At 38.0% G+C, this 19,210-nt stretch overlaps 2 protein-coding genes across 2 annotated transcripts in view; both read left to right on the plus strand.

Moving 5' to 3' along the window:
* Positions 1-3,210: 3,210 nt before the first annotated feature.
* LOC103508561 (neutral ceramidase-like) overlaps positions 3,211-19,210 on the plus strand; it is an 18,038-nt gene continuing 2,038 nt past the window's right edge. The window contains 14 exon segments of the mRNA XM_026823131.1: positions 3,211-3,393; positions 4,024-4,151; positions 10,519-10,749; positions 11,506-11,633; positions 12,261-12,315; positions 12,462-12,589; positions 13,762-13,918; positions 14,768-14,977; positions 15,963-16,082; positions 16,587-16,784; positions 16,925-17,149; positions 17,683-17,775; positions 18,083-18,256; positions 18,751-18,882. Of these exon segments, the coding sequence (XP_026678932.1) occupies positions 4,026-4,151; positions 10,519-10,749; positions 11,506-11,633; positions 12,261-12,315; positions 12,462-12,589; positions 13,762-13,918; positions 14,768-14,977; positions 15,963-16,082; positions 16,587-16,784; positions 16,925-17,149; positions 17,683-17,775; positions 18,083-18,256; positions 18,751-18,882 (1,977 nt within the window). The 5' untranslated portion in view covers positions 3,211-3,393; positions 4,024-4,025.
* LOC103508550 (neutral ceramidase-like) overlaps positions 8,010-19,210 on the plus strand; it is a 45,253-nt gene continuing 34,052 nt past the window's right edge. The window contains exons 1-2 of the mRNA XM_008473105.3: positions 8,010-8,235; positions 13,627-13,732. The gene's annotated coding sequence lies outside the window, so the exon portion shown is untranslated. The remainder of the gene's footprint in view (positions 8,236-13,626; positions 13,733-19,210) is intronic.

A 19,210-nucleotide genomic window follows, 5' to 3' on the forward strand; every position in this document is an offset into this window, starting at 1 on the left:
TGATTTAAGAAAACAAATTGCTCAGCTATCGAAAAAGAAGTACTCCCAAAATCACCCGGAAGTTAACAGAAAAGCAGTTCTCGACATAGTATCTATCATTCCAATATCTTTATCATGTGAGTTGACGTGGTATCTCGTTTCCAGAAGATTAGGAGGAACTTGTAGATGGGGACTTGGTTTGAACAAATCAACGGTTAAACCCTCATTATCATGTAGGAGCACTTTGATCAGCGAGCTACTATACCTTCAATATAATCTAACTTCTGCATCTACTTTGTGTGTGTGTGTACACTTGTGTGTACACTTGTGTGTACACTTGACTGACATGGCCACCTGTCCTCCCCGTACATCCCTTCAAACCTCACTAAAGCATCCATCTCACCTCCATCACTAATTTATTTCTCATCTCTCCTTCCCATTATTATTATTTTTTTTCTTTTTTTTTTTCTTTTTTTTATAATTAAGCAAGGTCTACTTTATTAATCATGTATTGTACAATGTTAAACCCATAAAATACACGAGACCAAAAATTAAAAAATGAAGACTACCAAGGCATGCTATTGGTTAGTGTGCATATTCCTGCCCAAATCCCGCAGCCCGCCCAGCAGAATGAGTTGCTCATTCAAATGCAGAATGAGTTGCTCATTCAAATGAACGCCCGGCTCAAATATGCATTTGAGCTTGGAAATCAGGCCTTTAAGACCTGGAAGATACCAAACAATCCTCAAGGACTACTGCTTTCGGGCTTGAACTACAAGTATACTAGTGATAAAGGTATAGAGTTCAGACTAAGCTTTTCTAATGATGACTTTCAAATAATACCTCAAAGGAGACAAACAAGAGGCTGATTTAAGAAAACAAATTGCTCAGGTTGAATTACAGATGATACTTTATAGAAAGGGTGTAGAGAAAAGGAAGCTGGATATGGAAGCGGAAGCACTGGAAGCAGTGGCAAAGAAGTTGGGTAAAAATTAAAATTTCTTAATTATTAATCTTGGTTTCCAAAGATCTGAAAATGATAGTTGTTTGTATGTATTGAGAATTAAGGATAAAATCTTGTATCTATGTCATTATGTAGATGACATTATCATTTAAGTGATTGTGATTCTCTAATTGATGACGTTAAGATTAAGCTTATGAATAAATTTAAGATTAAGGACAAAGGTTCTCTTTCTTACTTCTTGGGTCTTGAAATCAAATATTACCAAAAAAATGGAATATTATCTATCTCTCAAACCAGATACATTGAAAATTTTTTAGAAAAATTTGGTATGACAAACAGTAATAATTGTAATATACCTATGGATCCTAATTTGAAAATAATTCCAAATCAAGATGTTGAAAGAAAATGGAATATTATCTATCTCTCAAACCAGATACATTGAAAAATTGTTAGAAAAATTTGGTATGACAAACAGTAATAATTGTAATATACCTATGGATCCTAATTTGAAAATAATTCCAAATCAAGATGTTGAAAAATGTAATCAACCATATCGTGAACCGTGAACTATCAACATACCCAGACCAGAGTGTGTGAGAAAATATAATGAAAGCATGGGGGGAGTTGATCTTTGTGACAGGTATATTGCATTATATCGCATAAAAGCTAGAACGAACAAATGGACAGTGCTAGTCATAAATCATTTTATAGATCTGGCTGCAGCAAATGCTTGGGTATTGTATAAAACTGATCAAAAAAATTTTGGGACACCCATAAAACACATACAAGACTTCTTCATGGAGTTTAGATTTTCACTGGCAAAAGATCTGATTGAATATGGGAAGCATGGTGGTATTGGTGCTGATATTGAATATGATTCAGAAGACCCTGATGTTCAATGAGATTTTTGCATGTCCTTTATCAATTGTGATATGGGTGGTTTAATTGTGTTGGCTAACGCGAGGCGCATGTCATCGCTAGCGATCAGTTCGTATTTTGTTTCAATAATCAAAAACGTTAACGTTGACAATCCTCTTTCGCTCAAATAAGTGGTACTGAACAGCATCGGGTGTCTAAGCGCTTCTCTCCTTATTATCGTGTAGTTTACAGCTTTGGCGGCCCAAAAAAGTTCTATAGCTCTGTATCTCTGTAAGATATCACTCGTCAAGGTTAACTGTGAAGAAGAGGATGGGTATCGTAAAACTCGCACTTCGTGCTCGGGAGGGGGACACCCATAAAACACATACAAGACTTCTTCATGGAGTTTAGATTTTCACTGGCAAAAGATCTGATTGAATATCGGAAGCATTGGTATTGGTGCTGATATTGAATATGATTCAGAAGACCCTGATGTACTTTCTGAGAAAGTACCATGAAAGAAGCAGTGCAAGAGGTACACTGTGAAGAAGAGGATGGGTATCGTAAAATATGTGGAAGAAAGCTATGGATAGAGAAATCGAGTCAATTGAAGACAATGGAACTTGGTATGTAGTTTCGAAACCTGATAATCAAAAGATTTTAGATTCAAAGTGGGTTTATACTTACAAAGATAATGAAGAGGGAGAGGGAGATGAAAAATTCAAACTAGGTTAGTGGTAAGAGGTTTTGTGCAAACTAATGAATCATTCAATTTTCTTGAAATATATGCACCAGTTGCAAAATTGAGTACTATTAGAACCACATCCGGCGGAAGTTAAGGGCTCTGCAACGGCTCTGTTTACTGGGGGTGACGGCAGCTGGCCACTGTGTCAGCCACTCGGCGCTCCAGGTTCTACATGACGAAAAACAGCAACAATACCATTGTAAATACTGCAATGTTTTCGCAGTGGTGGCCTCATGGATTTAGTGGCTTAGGAGCTCCATTTTATCCCGCATTTCTCTAATTTTTTCTTAATTTGCATTTTCAAACATTTACATTCAAACCCAACCTTTAAGTTTTTCTTTTATTTAGAATCTACAGTCCTCTGCTCCATTACACTTAGAAAACAATAATAGCAGATTGTGTGTTCTCTTTTGGCAATAAGTTGGAAACTTTCGTTGATTAATTTTTAATTATTTTTTCTCTTGTTTTCATCTGTATTTTAATTATTTCCGTTTAGTTGTTTCTCTCTTAGTTTATTTGTGAGTTCGTTAATTATAATTTCACATTTTCCTTTTATTTTTATTTGTATTTTAACTACCGGGATCCGTTTAATTTGTGCTCTTTTATTTGTTTTTTTTTTTTTTTTTTTTTTTTTTTTTTTTTTTTTTTTACAATTTGTTGCTTTATTTCTTGTGGATATACCTTTTGAATTACGTAATTTTGTTTGGTGATTTGTAACTTGATCACGGACCATTGCTAATGTAGTGTGACTGATACCGTATCAATAGTGATATGTGATCTCATCATCTTTGCTGTAAAACATGTGAAGAAGAATTTTGCCTTTGTTTTGGTTTTTTATTTCCCGGCAGTAAGTTGTTTTGCATTGCTTCTATGTAGTTACCTAATATGTAGAAATGTAGATGCCAAAATAATCAGGGGATTCTTTTTCTTCCCTGTCTTCATAGCACTTAAAGAGCCATATAGCTCTTAACTGCTAAGAACATACAGGCTTTTATACATTTTCGCCACCTTAGTTAGCTTGGAAGGTAGCCCAAGGTTTGCCTTGTAAACGCTAGGTCCCAGGTTCGACTTCCCCCCGGTGCGGATTTTATCCTAAACAGATAAGATTCGTTCTCGGAACGACTGACTTTCTCCTGTCCTGTCCTCCTCCTATCTTAGATTTCAGAACGATAAGACCTTAGCAATAGCAGTTACAGTTCCCTCTGTCAAACCTCTTGAAAAAAATTTGGACCGATTGCAATACTTTCTCATTACTCATTACATTACCTTGTATAGGTTCCCTTTACGTGAAGGTAATAAAAAGTAAAAAAAGACGGATTTTCGCATTAACCCTCTTGGGGGGAAAAAAGAAAATAATTTTCGCAGATATTTCAACCAGCTCCTATTTTCCCTCAGCACCAGGCTGAGTGCACTCCGAAATAGCCAGTAGCACGTATTATCCTAGAAGTTATTTCACAGTTTTCTGTTTTGTTTTCAGTCATGCAGCTGATATTGCCCAGTCTAGTCTACATTTCAATCAGCATCCTGCTCATCAGATCAGCAGAATCTCTTCAGCTAGGAGTGGGGAGAGCTGATGTGACCGGACCATCTGCTGACGTACCCTTTGTAAGTATAATTACAGTGCTGACTTTTGTAACTTTGTAAGTGTAAAGAGGTATGGGAACGTCCACGCAAAATCTTTGAAAAATCACAAAATTAAATTTTATCCAATCGACTTTTTTTCTATATGGGATGAAAGAAAACTATTTTATTGGTCTTCTCCAATAATTTTTTATCGATTTTGATAATTATTTTCAGAGTTACGGCCTTTGAAACACGAGCCTTTTTCAACTGAAGGCTTCTTCAGAAGATAGACCCTTTTTTGGCATTGAATAATTCCATGATACGTTCGAAATTAGGAGTATTTTTTGATTTGAAAATATCCGTTATGTCCTTGGCTTTTATCTGGCTATAAGTATTTTTTTATATGTTTAATATTTCTACCGGTATTTTTTTGTTCTTATCTGTCCACGAAACCTGTCCGTCTAGTGGCGAAAAGGTACAATTTTTAATATAGGATCGTTACCATTAGCGCTATCTACCGGATTTTTTCAGAAGTTATAGAAAACATCGTTCCGGATAAAACTGTTTTTTTCGTTTCCCGCTATCACCCTTTGTTCTCATGCTATTGTTGACCAAAGTTGGTCACGCTAGTGACGGTCACTCTAGTGACGAAATTGAAAACATCGAATTTTTGAAGTTTTTCATTATTGTATTGTATTCTTTATCAAGGAACACTATCATCTATCATTCTGTTTGAAGTTAAATGATTAAATTTGATTTAAATTACTTAAATAAGCTGGAAAATTACAAATTGTTGTTGCTGTTATAGACGGGTAAGTAATTTTTCACTGAAACTTGTTGTAACAGTAAGAATCTGTTATCTGATAAGAAAGGGGTTATCTGATAACAGAGGGGTTATGATCTGATGTTATCTGATAAGTAAGGGGGTAGACCTACATGTACTCCGTTAGGTAAGTAGGTACGTTCCTACAAGTAGTGGCGTAGCGTGGTCTAAATTCGAGTGTAAGGCATGTAGGGTACTAATTTCCATCATCCATGCTTTTCATGGATTGGCATAGACAACTATAACTAGGTACCTACCTACCTTCCCAGTTCCACACTCGCCTTAGTATGCCTGATAATCCTGACTGTTCACCCTGTATGCTTGCCATTGTGTGGACTATAAGGTGCTGTTCAATTGTGTTGCCTCGTATGATACGGTAGAACTGGGGATTGCTTGATAGAGATAGTTGGGAAAATACTGTTCAATTACATTTTGGGGCTAAAGCCAGCCGTCCGGGAACGAACATTATCCGTTCAGCATAAAATAAGCCCGGGGCGGGAATCGAACCCGTGACCTAGCGTTTGTAGTCGTATTTAGTTTCCAAGTACGTATGTCAACGGATTAATTACTTTCTGGTGTTCTCGTGTTGACTCAGCATCTAAATGGGAAGTTTTGTCACTTCTCGTCCATCTGATGATAGCCATACTACGGGATGGGATTTGGGCATGCTACGACACAGACCGTAAAGTCTAATGTAGCAGCTGTTACATGGCTAAGAATGGGTGTGAAAGACGGGCGATAAAAAAGGGTAATAACGCGTCAGTTATTGCTGCTACTGAGTTCTATACACAGGTGTTGGAACTGGTAGTAGTGTAGACGTTGATCTAAAAAAAAGACTCATTTTTTGAGGGGGGAGGGTGGATGCTCCAAATCTTCTGAGTCTGGCCTACAATAAACGAGAAAAACAAATAAAACTCGAGGAGGGAGAGCTCGGGCCGAATGTATAGGACAATGCCAGAATGCCACCCAAACATTTTTTTTTAAGCCGCTATCAGTCCTGACCTCTGTCAGTATTGTGTGATAATATCTCTGTTATCAGTAACATTGTCACTGTCAGCATGTCTGGACTTTTTCCTACTGTCAGTGATAGCAATATTATTTTTTTATATCTTTGTCAGCAGCGATAGCAATTCTTTATTCTATACCTTTTTATCTTTTCATCATTTCCGCTGAGCGCCAATTAAGCTGATCTCTCATTGAACAAATTCAATATAAACTGATAAAACGTAGGTTTGATTCCCAACATTTTTTTTTTTTTTTTTTTTTTTTTTTTTTGTGAAAAAAAAAATAAAGACGGCGGTGAAACACTCATCTTAAAAATAAAAAAAAAAGAGATCTGACTCATTGACTGAGTAATTCACTCACTCTAACACATATCTCTACAGCTCTACACCAATACCATCAATAATAGAGAATCAATAGCTGGTAGCTACCTACCTACTACCCAATAAATTGATGCTATATTAATACGAATGTAGGTACCTACTATGAGTGTACCTAGGTAGTTAGGTATCCAAGATATGGTACCTAGGTATCTAAGATATGGTACCTAGGTATCTAAGATATGGTACCTACTACCTAGGTACCTAAGGTATATGGTCAAGGCAAGCACGTTTGGTTTAATGACCAAAAGATGAATTTTAATTCCGACTGTAACATAAACATAAGGTCATCTGGCTGTTTACGTCTTTAAACAAACTTTGAGCTCTAAAGACCTCAGTAGAGGAGAAGTAGGGAAATCAGAATTTGATAAAGTTTAGTATGTATCGGTTACATTTTATGTTTGTATTATGTATTAATTATTACATAATAGGTGTTTAATATTCACAGTATTTTACAGCGTTTTTGTTGGTTGTGTAAATGTACCTATAGAATGTATCATAGCTGTTGTAATTATGTAGAAATAATAATACCGAAATGCATCAGTTTGTTTGGTCGTAAACAAAAAAAAAAATAAATATATATATGTAGGTACCTTTTCTCTCACTAGGTAGGTACTCTGTAAAAAAAAAAAAAAAAAAAAAAAAAAAATTTTTTACACCACACCCTATTGATGGGCTACTTGAGAATTAGGTGACGCACTGTCCCCACGGGGTGTACCTCCAAAATTCAAAAACAAAGTCAAAAACCCTCCTGAAGGGGATTTAGAAAAAAAAAAAAAAAAACTTCGACTCTGTTCTGTTGGTAATTCAACTCGGGACCTCCAGCGTACAAGTCTAATGTCATCCACTGAGCTACGGGTGTGTTGAGCATGGACATGGACAGTGTCACATACTAATGTTTCATTGGGTGATTTGAGTGTCATCCAGTATCTCTTGTTTATTAACTTTCTCTTTTGTTCTTAGAAATTCGACTGATTCGAAATTCCGAACTAGAAATACCTATGAAATCATTTGACCTAGTGATCAATACAATACATGTGTGTTGAATAGAGATGATCCCAAATCAACGTGGTTTCTTCCTTAAGGTGTGTCCACACATAGCCGAAGCCGTCGACTGAAACCGTACACAGCCTCGACAACGATTAACTTCGTCGATCGACGGCGTCGACTATGTGTGGACACAGCTTAAGAAAGAAAGTTTTTTTTTTTTCCATTACTGTTATTTCTTAATGGGGTAGGTCTATCTGTCATAAACTACGAGATCGCGGTGTATCTTTAGTTGATACCAACGTTTTGGAGCTTAAAAAGTGAATGAACTTGCTTGTTAAGCAGGCGGTCGTTGGTTCAATGCCGGCCAAACCACACTGACTGATAGTGAAAAAGTCGGGAAAAAAAAAAATCTTCTTCAATCATTGCCATCCAACCTTAAAACAGCTTTTCCCTTGAATTTTGTTATATTGAGGTTCTATCAAAATTTCTTTCTCATCGATAAATTGGATGGTTGATTGATTCTCAGTGAGTAATCAGATGACTACAAATTAACGGACTAAACCATTATCTCATGACTACCATTGACCCATGGCCGAACACTGGACCTACACCACTACTTTAGGTCCATATCATCTATTCAATGCTACTTGGGTACTTAGGCTCTGACACTGGAATCCTAATACTTATTCCTAATGTAGGAGGGGCGTGAGGAGTGTTAAATCAGTAATTTATCAGTAGAGTGCCTCTCTCATTCATTAGAGTGATTGGACCTTCAATATAGTGTTCTGGTAGTGAGCTTACGCTAAGCTTATCTGTGGTTTATTTTTGGCTGACAAATTTTCTTGTTCGTAAATAGACATTTTTACTGCGCTCATAATTCATCCTATGAGTTTACCAGTTAATAAGCGATCCCGATAACCATAGGAGAAAAGTATTGTTTTCAGTCCAATTTATTTATTTGTATTTTAAAGAAGTTAACTAATTATCATTAATTAAACCTTTAAGAAGAAGTACTTAGTGTTTAGTACTATTTAATATTTCAGAATAATTTGATGAGTGAGAATTGTGCTATTCCATTATCTAGAATTTGAACATAGTTTTCTTGTTGTAAACTGAAAATAAGTACATGTAGGTAATTATGTAGGTAGGTACATGAAACTTTTCAGTTCAGTTTTTTTTCCTTGTACCTACTAGGGGACATTTATTTCACCTTGTAGTTGTCCATTGGCCATTATTTGTGAGTAAAACCTGCATCAGATTTCTTTTCAATCTCAGATCTCAGATAAAAAGAAATAAAATAATAATAATAAAATTATTAATTGGGTATTATTAGTACCATTTTACAGACAATCATATTCTACATAACATATGAAAAGACCGATTTGATAATTAAAATACTTTCAGAAATTTTTAAGTTCAAACTTGATGGTACAAACTTGATGGTACAGAAATTTTTAAGTTCAAACTTTTTTTTAGGTCACTCTAGTGACGCCAACTTTGAAAGCTTCTGGAAAGGCGGGGGGAGAAAAAAATCAGACAAAAATAGCACAGATCTGTTCCTTGAAGTCTTGGCGAACGTAATCAAGCGTCAGAAGTTCTTTTTATTTTTTTATTACTTCGTAATTAGACAAGAAGTACTCAATTCTTAGGGTTTGGGGTCACTCTAGTGACGGTGGACGTTCCCAAATACAGCTTAATCAAGAGCCAACCTGTATACCACCCGATTTTGACTTCGTTGGAGACTGTAGAGCTTTCAAACGTAATTATCTCTCAGTTTAAGAGCGGCTTCATTAATATTGATGTACCATGGGGGAAATCTTGTGCGTGGAAAATTTTAGCTGAAGTACCAACGAGGGATTTTCCATATGAGAAAATTTCCCAGTCTAATTCCTTATCCAAAAACTTGAGGTTAGGTGTTAAGGGTTTTTGCTTGAGGTAGGCTATGATCTGATGTTATCTGATAAGGAAGGGGTTAACTGGTAGGAAATGTTATCTAATAGGAAATGTTATCTGATAACAGAGGGGTTATGATCTGATGTTATCTGATAAGAAAGGGGGTAGACCTAATAAGTACATGTAGGTAATTAGAAATGATAAGAAAGGGGTTATCTGATAACAGGGGGGTTATGATCTGATGTTATCTGATAAGGAAGGGGTTAACTGGTAGGAAATGTTATCTAATAGGAAATGTTATCTGATAACAGAGGGGTTATGATCTGATGTTATCTGATAAGAAAGGGGGTAGACCTAATAAGTACATGTAGGTAATTAGAAATGATAAGAAAGGGGTTATCTGATAACAGGGGGGTTATGATCTGATGTTATCTGATAAGGAAGGGGTTAACTGGTAGGAAATGTTATCTAATAGGAAATGTTATCTGATAACAGAGGGGTTATGATCTGATGTTATCTGATAAGAAAGGGGGTAGACCTACATGTACTCCGTTAGGTAAGTAGGTACCCAGATAAGGTTCGTTCTCGGAACGGCTGTCTTTCTCCTATCCTGTCTTCCTTCTCTCTTCGATTTCGGGACGATAAGACCTTAGCATTGGCAGTTACAGTTCCCTCTGTCAAACCTCTTGAAAAAAATTTGGACCGATTGCAATACTTTCTCATTACATTACCTTGTATAGGTTCCCTTTACGTGAAGGTAATAAAAAGTAAAATAAAGACGGATTTTCGCATCAAACCCTCTTGGGGGGAAAAAAAGAGAAAATCATTTTCGCAGATATTTCAACCAGCTCCTAAATTTCCCTCAGCACCAGGCTGAGTGCACGCCGAAATAGCCAGTAGCACGTATTATCCTAGAAGTTATTTCACAGTTTTCTGTTTTTTTTTTTTTTAATCGCCTCCATTGCCGTAAGTTGTTTGAACGATTTCAAGTAACGTGATTGGTGCAGAGCTAGTTGTGTTTCTGAACATTACTGGGTAACCCAATCATGATTGAGAAAAATGTAAACTTACGGGAACAAAGGAACTTGAAAAAAAAAAAGAAAAAAAAAGGCTGACTCAATGGTTGTAAGTCGACAGAAGAACGTTTGGGGCCGTTAAAAGCCTCAACCCTCACAAAGAGCCCTTCCTTGGTTACTCGTTATTCATGTCTTTTTTTTTTTTTTTTTTTTTTTTTTTTTTTAGCTTCTGGCAAATGAGACCCCCTCGTGAACGGCCCTTTTTTTGTGATATCGAACCCAGGATCTTTTGTATGCAAAGCAAGCGCGTTACCTCTGGGCCAACCGTACCCCTTTATTCCTTGTACTTTCAGGTATTGCAGCTTCTAGATCGCAAGTACGGTTTAGGAGAGTTCTACTCAGAGGACAATGTTCTAGTGAGTGGTACCCACACTCATTCCGCCCCTGGTGGGTTCCTGATGGACTTTCTATTTGATTTGAACTCCCTGGGTTTCGTGCCTGATACGTTTAACGCTATGGTGCGAGGTATAGCCCTGGTAAGTACACTGTAGATTTTTTTTTTCAAGAGGTTTGATGGAGGGACCTGTAACTGCTGAGGTCTTATCACCCTGAAAGCGAAGCCAGAAGGAAGACAGGATAGGAGAAAGCCAGCCGCTCCGAGAGCGAACCTTGTCTGTTTAAGTGGTTACCTTCCACGCAAGAGTCTGTTATCAACTTATTATCAATTGTTTCTCTCTCACTCACACATGAAAATCGGGTTCAGTTATTCTATAGATTGAATCATTTCTTTTCTAAAACTCTGATTAATGCCCATTAGGTAAAAGTTCATACATAGGTCGTTGTCTATCACTTTCTGTTCTAGGTATTTTAGGAAAAGGTTATCTAGACTTTATATTTCTTATCAGTGATTAATTCATTTGTTATTTTACCAACACTTTTATTTCAAGATTAGCAAAATTTGCATTGCTTTTTGAAAATGTTTCTAATAATAATAGGATTCTGGAATTTCGTGTTGTAAAAGGTTCCAAATGTGTTGGTTTATTCTCGGGGAGAAAGGTTTTTAGTGGGTGGAAATCAATAAAAAAAAATGCTTTGGTTATGGAACCATCTTCTTCCATGAACCTTCTCCAGAGTTCTCGATTCTGGGCGAGTTCAATCCAGAATCCAGCTCTCTGTCTTTACTTTTGCTTTCTGGATGTTGAACCATTTGGTAATACCGTCAATCCATCTCGCGGCCTGTCGGAACCCGACAGTAAGTAAGTAAATTTAACCATCTCGTTTCTTCCCCACAGAGTATAAGTCGCGCCCATAACAATCTTCAGGAAGGCAGACTGTTCGTGAGTAAGGGAGAACTACTGGATGCTAATATTAACAGGAGTCCCACTGCCTATCTGCAGAACCCTGAGGAAGAACGAATGCGGTAAGACATGAATAGAGTGCCGGAAGCCCAATCGAGTGACTGGGTTCCGGAACTCTGATATTGACCTCTATGTCGGGAATCTCGTGAGTAAGGGAGAACTAGTGGATGCTAATATTAACAGGAGTCCCACTGCTTATCTGCAGAACCCTGAGGAAGAACGAATGCGGTAAGACATGAATAGGGTGCCGGAAGCCCAATCGAGTGACTGGGTTCCGGAACTCTTATGTTGACCTCTATGTCGGGAATCTCGTGAGTAAGGGAGAACTAATGGATGCTAATATTAACAGGAGTCCCACTGCTTATCTGCAGAACCCTGAGGAAGAACGAATGCGGTAAGACATTTGAAGACATGGGCATTTTTTATAGGTTTAATAGTGGAAACTGTGATTTATATTTCTGAAATCGAAGAAAGAAGGACATGATAGGAGAAAGCCAGCTGGTCGGAGAACGAACTTACCTAATTTGTTTACAACAAAGTTTGCCCTGGGCTTATTCGTAGAAGCCAGGGAGGCACCACGTCTCTTCTTGTGAATGATCAGGCCCCACTAGCTATGCTGATGAAGTTAAAAAAGAACGAAACGTGTCAGCTGATTCTTCATCTTTATCTCGTCACTTCCTTGTTTTCAGATCGCGGGACATCCGCGAAAAAAACATGTTTTGTGGTACGATAGACAAAAATCTAGTTTTGATTTGTATACCTTTTGGAAGTCGAAATGGCCGGACAGCTTCCGAATGATCAGGCCCCACTAGCTATGCTGATGAAGTTAAAAAAGAACGAAACGTGTCAGCTAATTCTTCATCTTTATCTCGTCACTTCCTTGTTTTCAGATCGCGGGACATCCGCGGAACAATTTGTTCCATGAGAAATCCTATTTGACAGTAGAGAGACTAACACCATCAGAGTCCGGGAACAGTACGTGGAAGATAGTAGCTACAGATGCCAACTGGGATACAAAGTAAGTGTGGACAAAAATCTTAGTTTAAAAATTATATTAAAAAAACTTACCTAAAAGGATGCTTTTAAAAGTTTACCTTTTGTGTTTAGCACATTGCATAGTTTCCAGGCTACCATAAAAAAATAATCTCATTTGTAGGGAACCATTTTAGGACTAGGGTAAGTAATCACTAGGCGAGGTTAACGCATGAGGCGTTCTCTACCATCTAACCCGTAGAGCTCCATTATTATGTGGTTATGTCTCAAATAAATGAGGATAAAATTCCATGCCTCGACTGGGATCGAACCCACGCCCTCCTGTTTACCATGCGAGCGTCTTGACCACTACACAACCGATGCAGGTTCTACTTTTTCATCGCCTTTTCCCGTGTACAGACGGGGTCGGCGTTTTTCGTCAACCTCTCAATCAGCCCTAACTATGATGATTGTTTTGGGCTGACATTTAGTTTTGGCTTCAAATTTTACGAGTGGATGCCCTTCGCACTGAACCTTTGGTATTTCTTTAGCAAGGGAAATTCAGGATGGTAAACTCGGCCCCTTAGCCAGACTAAGCTGGTCTACTCCCTGTTTAACGTCCCCCAGCAGGTTCTACTTATTCTAGTAATGTTTTATTAATTTCCCACTGTTCCAGATTCTTAGCACTTAAAGAGCCATATAGCTCTTAACTGCTAAGAACATACAGGCTTTTATACATTTTCGCCAGCTTAGTTAGCTTGGAAGGTAGCCCAAGGTTTGCCTTGTAAACGCTAGGTCCCAGGTTCGACTTCCCCCCGGTGCGGATTTTATCCTAAAAACTGAATATTAAACAAATTAGGTAGGTACATAGGTACTGATCGAATAAACTACGGGCTAAATAATTCCCGGAGGGACGGGCCCTGCTTGTTATTTGTATTTTAACTACCGGGATCCGTTTAATTTGTGCTCTTTTATTTGTGTTTTTTCAACAATTTGTTGCTTTATATCTTGTGGATATACCTTTTGAATTACGTAATTTTGGTTGGTGATTTGTAACTTGATCACGGACCATTGATAATGTAGTGTGACTGATACCGTATCAATAGTGATATATATGTGATCTCATCTTCTTTGCTGTAAAACATGTGAAGAAGAATTTTGCCTTTGTTTTGGTTTACATTTCCCGGCAGTAAGTTGTTTTGCATTGCTTCTATGTAGTTACCTAATATGTAGAAATGTAGATGCCAAAATAATCAGGGGATTCTTACATCCTACCTCTATGAACAATACCAACCGCCTAGTCTCCAGTGATAATGTAGGACTCGCTTGTATATTGATGGAACAGAAAATGAACCCCGGGCAACTAATTGGCAAGGTGAACATGTAAGCTAACTCCTTACCTCTTGTTACTTTCCTATGCATGATACATTTAATCTCAAAAAATCTGATATGAACATCACACGTTTTTTCTTATCGTATTGAATTAAGAGGCCAGGAAAAGCCAGCACGCTGTTGTCCAATAAAGTCACCCCTATAGGTACCTTATTTATACTGTTGCCTAAGACTGGGAAGTCTCTGCTATCTGATAATTAGGTAAGTGCATGATGTGGTGGGTAATTGTAAAGTCACCTATCCGGATACCTACCACGCTCACCGTTGCTTAACATAAATGATCCATTTGGAACTGGTGCTTTCAAAGTACTATCGCCGCTGGTACTTTCTATTTTAAATGGTTTTACAATATTATTGATGATTATGTCGCAACTTGATTTACAGATTTACAAACGTTACAAATTGATCTGTAGGCTACTTTTAGAAAGGAGGAACAGTAATTCTAATAAAAACCAATAAAACCGGTTCAAACAATCAAATTATTATACACTATGAAAATAGTCTCTACCTACCATGGTGGAGAATGCCATAGGCATCAACCCCACCCTTGATCAAACTTTATTTCCTCAGTTCTTATTTCTGCTATCATAATCATTATAAGGTTCTACTTATTCTAGTAATGTTTTATTAATTCCCCACTGTTCCAGATTCCTATGGCACAGAAAGTCAGTACTGCTAGGTACAGGAGAGGTAGAGATTAAGTGGAGGATCACAGAGGCATATCCTGAAGGACAATACAGGATCCGACACTTCGGCACCGGGAAGAACATACTGAACGGGGGTCTGACGTTCGAGGAAAATGATTAAGAATAAAAAATTCTCTTGTTTCCAGGGTAAATTCGTAGCAGCCTTTGCGTCTACCAACCTGGGTGATGTATCCCCCAACATCAAAGGTCCCAAGTGTCTCCTGACAGGCGTGGATTGTGATATAGACACCAGTGCGTGTCCCAAGCAAGGAGATTACTGTGTTGCGTCCGGCCCTGGTCGTGATATGTTTGAGAGTACGCGGCTTATAGCTGAGCGCATGTATAGGAAAGCCCTGGTAAATTAATTAATTTAAAATCTTAGTCACAAAAAAGAAAAACTAAACTCAGTGGTGTAGTGGACCTTGGCAATGGAGGTTGGTGGTTCGACTCCAAGTCACGTCATAAAATTTATTAAGGAGCGTTGCAGTGTTCCGTCCCGCCAAGTCAATAAAGTTTAGCTGTACCTATTCAATAAAGAACAACATTTGTGACAAGCATTTATGCAAGTATGCTTAACACAAGTAAAATACCTTTCAAATGAGGGCACTTTTTCAGAGTAATTTCTGCTGTTCACTGAACCATTTGATCTCTACAAAGAGATAAATTCATTCTAACTCTGATTAATTTATCTCGTCATGAGAGAAACATTTACCTATTTAAATATGTTCAAATAAAGCGGCTGTCAGTCTGTGGCTGGTTGCAGATCGTCCCGCTAAGTCAATAATGTTTAGCTGTATTCAATAAAGAACAACATTTGTGACAAGCATTAATGCAAGTATGCTTTAACACAAGTAAAATACCTTTCAAATGAGGGCACTTTTTCAGAGTAATTTCTGTTGTTCACTGAACCATTTGATCTCTACAAAGAGATACTTAAATTCATTCTAACTGTGATTAATTTATCTCGTCATGAGAGAAACATTTACCTATTTAAATATGTTCAAATAAAGCGGCTGTCAGTCTGTGGCTGGTTGCAGATCACAGCAAAACCATCATCATGATTATCTTCGTTTATGACTAGATCAGGGGTTCCCAATAACCCTTGGCTGGCGGACCACTTCCGAAAATCAGGATCACTTCGCGGACCACTTCGCTATCATTTTGAAGCTCAACCAGCTCCTCCTGGATGTCTTCTGGCACATCTTCTACAGAAAACCGAGAATTTACAGGAGTAAGAAAAAAAAATATATATTGGACGGCTTCGCGGACCACCAGTTGGGAACCACTGGACTAGATCATGGAAAATTTGTACGTCCTAATGCAGATTTTGTATCGTTTCAGGAGCTGTTTGAAAATCGTCAAGAGGAGGTAGTAGGTAAACTGGACTATATACATCGATATATCAAAGTACCCGAGGAAACTGCTGAGTATAGAGATCCTGTTAGTGGTAATGTAACACAGGTATGTAAACACTGACTACATTGTAGAATCTTGGTTGATTAATGTAGAAACTTCACTCGAGAGAAAAGAATAATAAAATAACGGGAGTTTTGGACCTATTTTCAAAAAAGTGTTGCCTTTATTAAGCATTTATTTATAAGTGCTCACACATTTTTTATCTTTAGAAAATGGTAGAGGGAACTGGAACTACTGAAAGAGGACAGCATAGAAAGAGGACTTCCGAGAACAAACCATAAATGTTTAGGATAAAGTTTTTTGGACCTATTTTCCACCTCAAAAAGTATTGCCTTTAACATCAGGAAAACCATTTTATTCTACATTTATTAAGCATATACCTAGTTATAAATGCTCATACATTCTCTTTAAAAAAGAACTGGAACTTCTGAAGTAGGACAGCATAGAAAGAGGACTTCCGAGAACAAACCATAAATGTTTAGGATAAAGTGTGTTTCGGGCAGGAATCGAATCCACATGTCCTAATCATATTTTGTGTTGTAATTCCAGGTCCGAGGTTGTTTACCGGCAATGGGCTACAGCTTTGCAGCCGGCACCACAGACGGACCAGGAGCATTCACATTCAAACAGGGCACCACAAATCCGGATAATCCTCTGTGGAATGTGGTCACCAACATCCTAGCTACGCCTACTTCTGACCTGATAGCCTGTCAGAAACCCAAGCCTATCCTTCTGGCTACTGGACTGGTAAGTCCCAGGTTTTTACACCTAACAGTAATTAGACTCGTGTTAAGAGTTAAACACCAGGGACAGTTCGTATAATCAAGGAATAGACAGGTAAATCCCGTTATACTCCTGCTGATGTCACTTTTATACTTCCCCCCCAGATGAACGTCCCCCATCAATGGCAGCCCAACACAGTGAGTACCCAACTGGTACGTATAGGCCATCTAGTTCTGGTAGGAGTACCGGGAGAATTAACCACCATGGCTGGAAGAAGACTAAGGAGAGCCCTACAAGATGAACTGGGACTACTGATGGAGTCTGATGTCATCATTGCGGGATTGGCCAACACCTATGCAGACTATGTTACTACTCCTGAGGAATATCAGGTAGGTTTTTTCGACTATAAAAATCTTTTTCCAACTATTTAATTAGGTATTACTTAACTGGTATATCATAGCTAGGTACCTACCTGTACCAAAATGTCGTAGAATATTGGAGGAATACCAGAACCTTGCCTTGCACCACTTCCTTATTTAAATTTGTTTTTGATTTTCTTCTAACTGTTCGATTCGTTATTCAATTGGAATAGAGGGATTCTAATTTAATTCATGACTACTTCATGTAGTTCTTTTGATTGTTCTTGATCTTGAGTGGTAAAACGGATAAATACTGTCAAAAGCTTTTTGAAAGTCCACAAAAAGAATAGAAAATAACCTTTTCTAGCGGTATTTTCAGTATTTTATTCCCATCCTTTTCTCGCCTATTGGTCCAACTATTTCAATTCTTTTGGCTTTCAGATTCAAAGATACGAAGGTGCCTCTACCATCTACGGACCTCATACCCTTACCATCTACATCAGTCAGTAGCCCATCCTTTTCTCGCCTATTGGTCCAACTATATCAATTCTTTTGGCTTTCAGATTCAAAGATACGAAGGTGCCTCTACCATCTACGGACCTCATACCCTTACCATCTACATCAGTCAGTACCTGAAAATGGCCCAGCATTTGGCGGTAAGCTCTTTGGTAAATTCTAAATTTTGCGAACTGAAACTTTGTCTCTTCAAAATAGAGGGAGAGAGCCTCAGAAGAGGGGAGATTTTCTCAGTTTCCGAAAAGAAAATACTAGGTACACCAGTCACCAAGTCAAAAGAAAAAAAAAATCTGCTTCCATGTCTCTCTATCTCTCTCTCTCTCTCTCTTCCTTCCTACCTCTTTTTTTTTTACTCTTTATGCATCTAAAATTCTAAACGGACCAAGTTAAAAAAAAAAAAAAACTTCCCTTTAAATTGACCTAGGTTATCTCCTATTCCTGTTTCAGGGCACAAAACCTCTCGAGAACAGCAGTGTAGTTCCAGAGAACATCAAAAGCAAAGTGCTATCCCTTCTACCTAATGTATTCTACGATAGTCCGCCTTACAACAGGAAGTTTGGTGATTGTATCAAACAACCCCCGCCCACTGTTCTAGTCAATGATAAGGTCTCCGTGAAATTTGTAAGTACATAAATCCAACCTTTGTTTCGAGGTCTTCGATAGAGTGAACTGTAACTGCTAAGGTCTTATCGTTCCGAAAGTGAAGAGAGAAGGAAGACAGGATAGGAGAAAGCCAGATATTCCGAGAACGAACCATATTTGTTTATAAAATCAGCCCCGAGTGGGAATCAAATACGCGACCTAGCGCTTACCAGGCAGACGCGCTACCCTCCAAGCTAACTAGACTGGCAACCTTACATGGGTTATTGCGATTTATTGGTATTTATCCTTTGAAATCTTTAAATAACTTAAAAAACATGTTTTGTGGTACGATAGACAAAAATCTAGTTTTGATTTGTATACCTTTTGGAAGTCGAAATGGCCGTACAGCTTCCGAATGATGGCCGAAATGGCCGTACAGCTTCAGGCCCCACTAGCTATGCCGATGAAGTTAAAAAAGAACGAAACGTGTCAGCTGATTCTTCATCTTTATCTCGTCACTTCCTTGTTTTCAGATCGCGGGACATCCGCGGAACAATTTGTTCCATGAGAAATCCTATTTGACAGTAGAGAGACTAACACCATCAGAGTCCGGGAACAGTACGTGGAAGATAGTAGCTACAGATGCCAACTGGGATACAAAGTAAGTGTGGACAAAAATCTTAGTTTAAAAATTATATTAAAAAAACTTACCTAAAAGGATGCTTTTAAAAGTTTACCTTTTGTGTTTAGCACATTGCATAGTTGAGAAAATTTCCAGGCTACCATGAAAAATAATCTCATTTGTAGGGAACCATTTTAGGACTAGGGTAAGTAATCACTAGGCGAGGTTAACGCATGAGGCGTTCTCTACCACCTAACCCGTAGAGCTCCATTATTATGTGGTCAAATTCTCATATAAATGAGGATAAAATTCCATGCCTCGGCCGGGATCGAACTCACTCCCTCCTGATTACCAGGCGAGCGTCTTGACCA

Source organism: Diaphorina citri, unplaced genomic scaffold, assembly GCF_000475195.1.
Source record: "Diaphorina citri unplaced genomic scaffold, Diaci psyllid genome assembly version 1.1 scaffold409, whole genome shotgun sequence".
NCBI classification, from domain to species: domain Eukaryota; kingdom Metazoa; phylum Arthropoda; class Insecta; order Hemiptera; family Psyllidae; genus Diaphorina; species Diaphorina citri.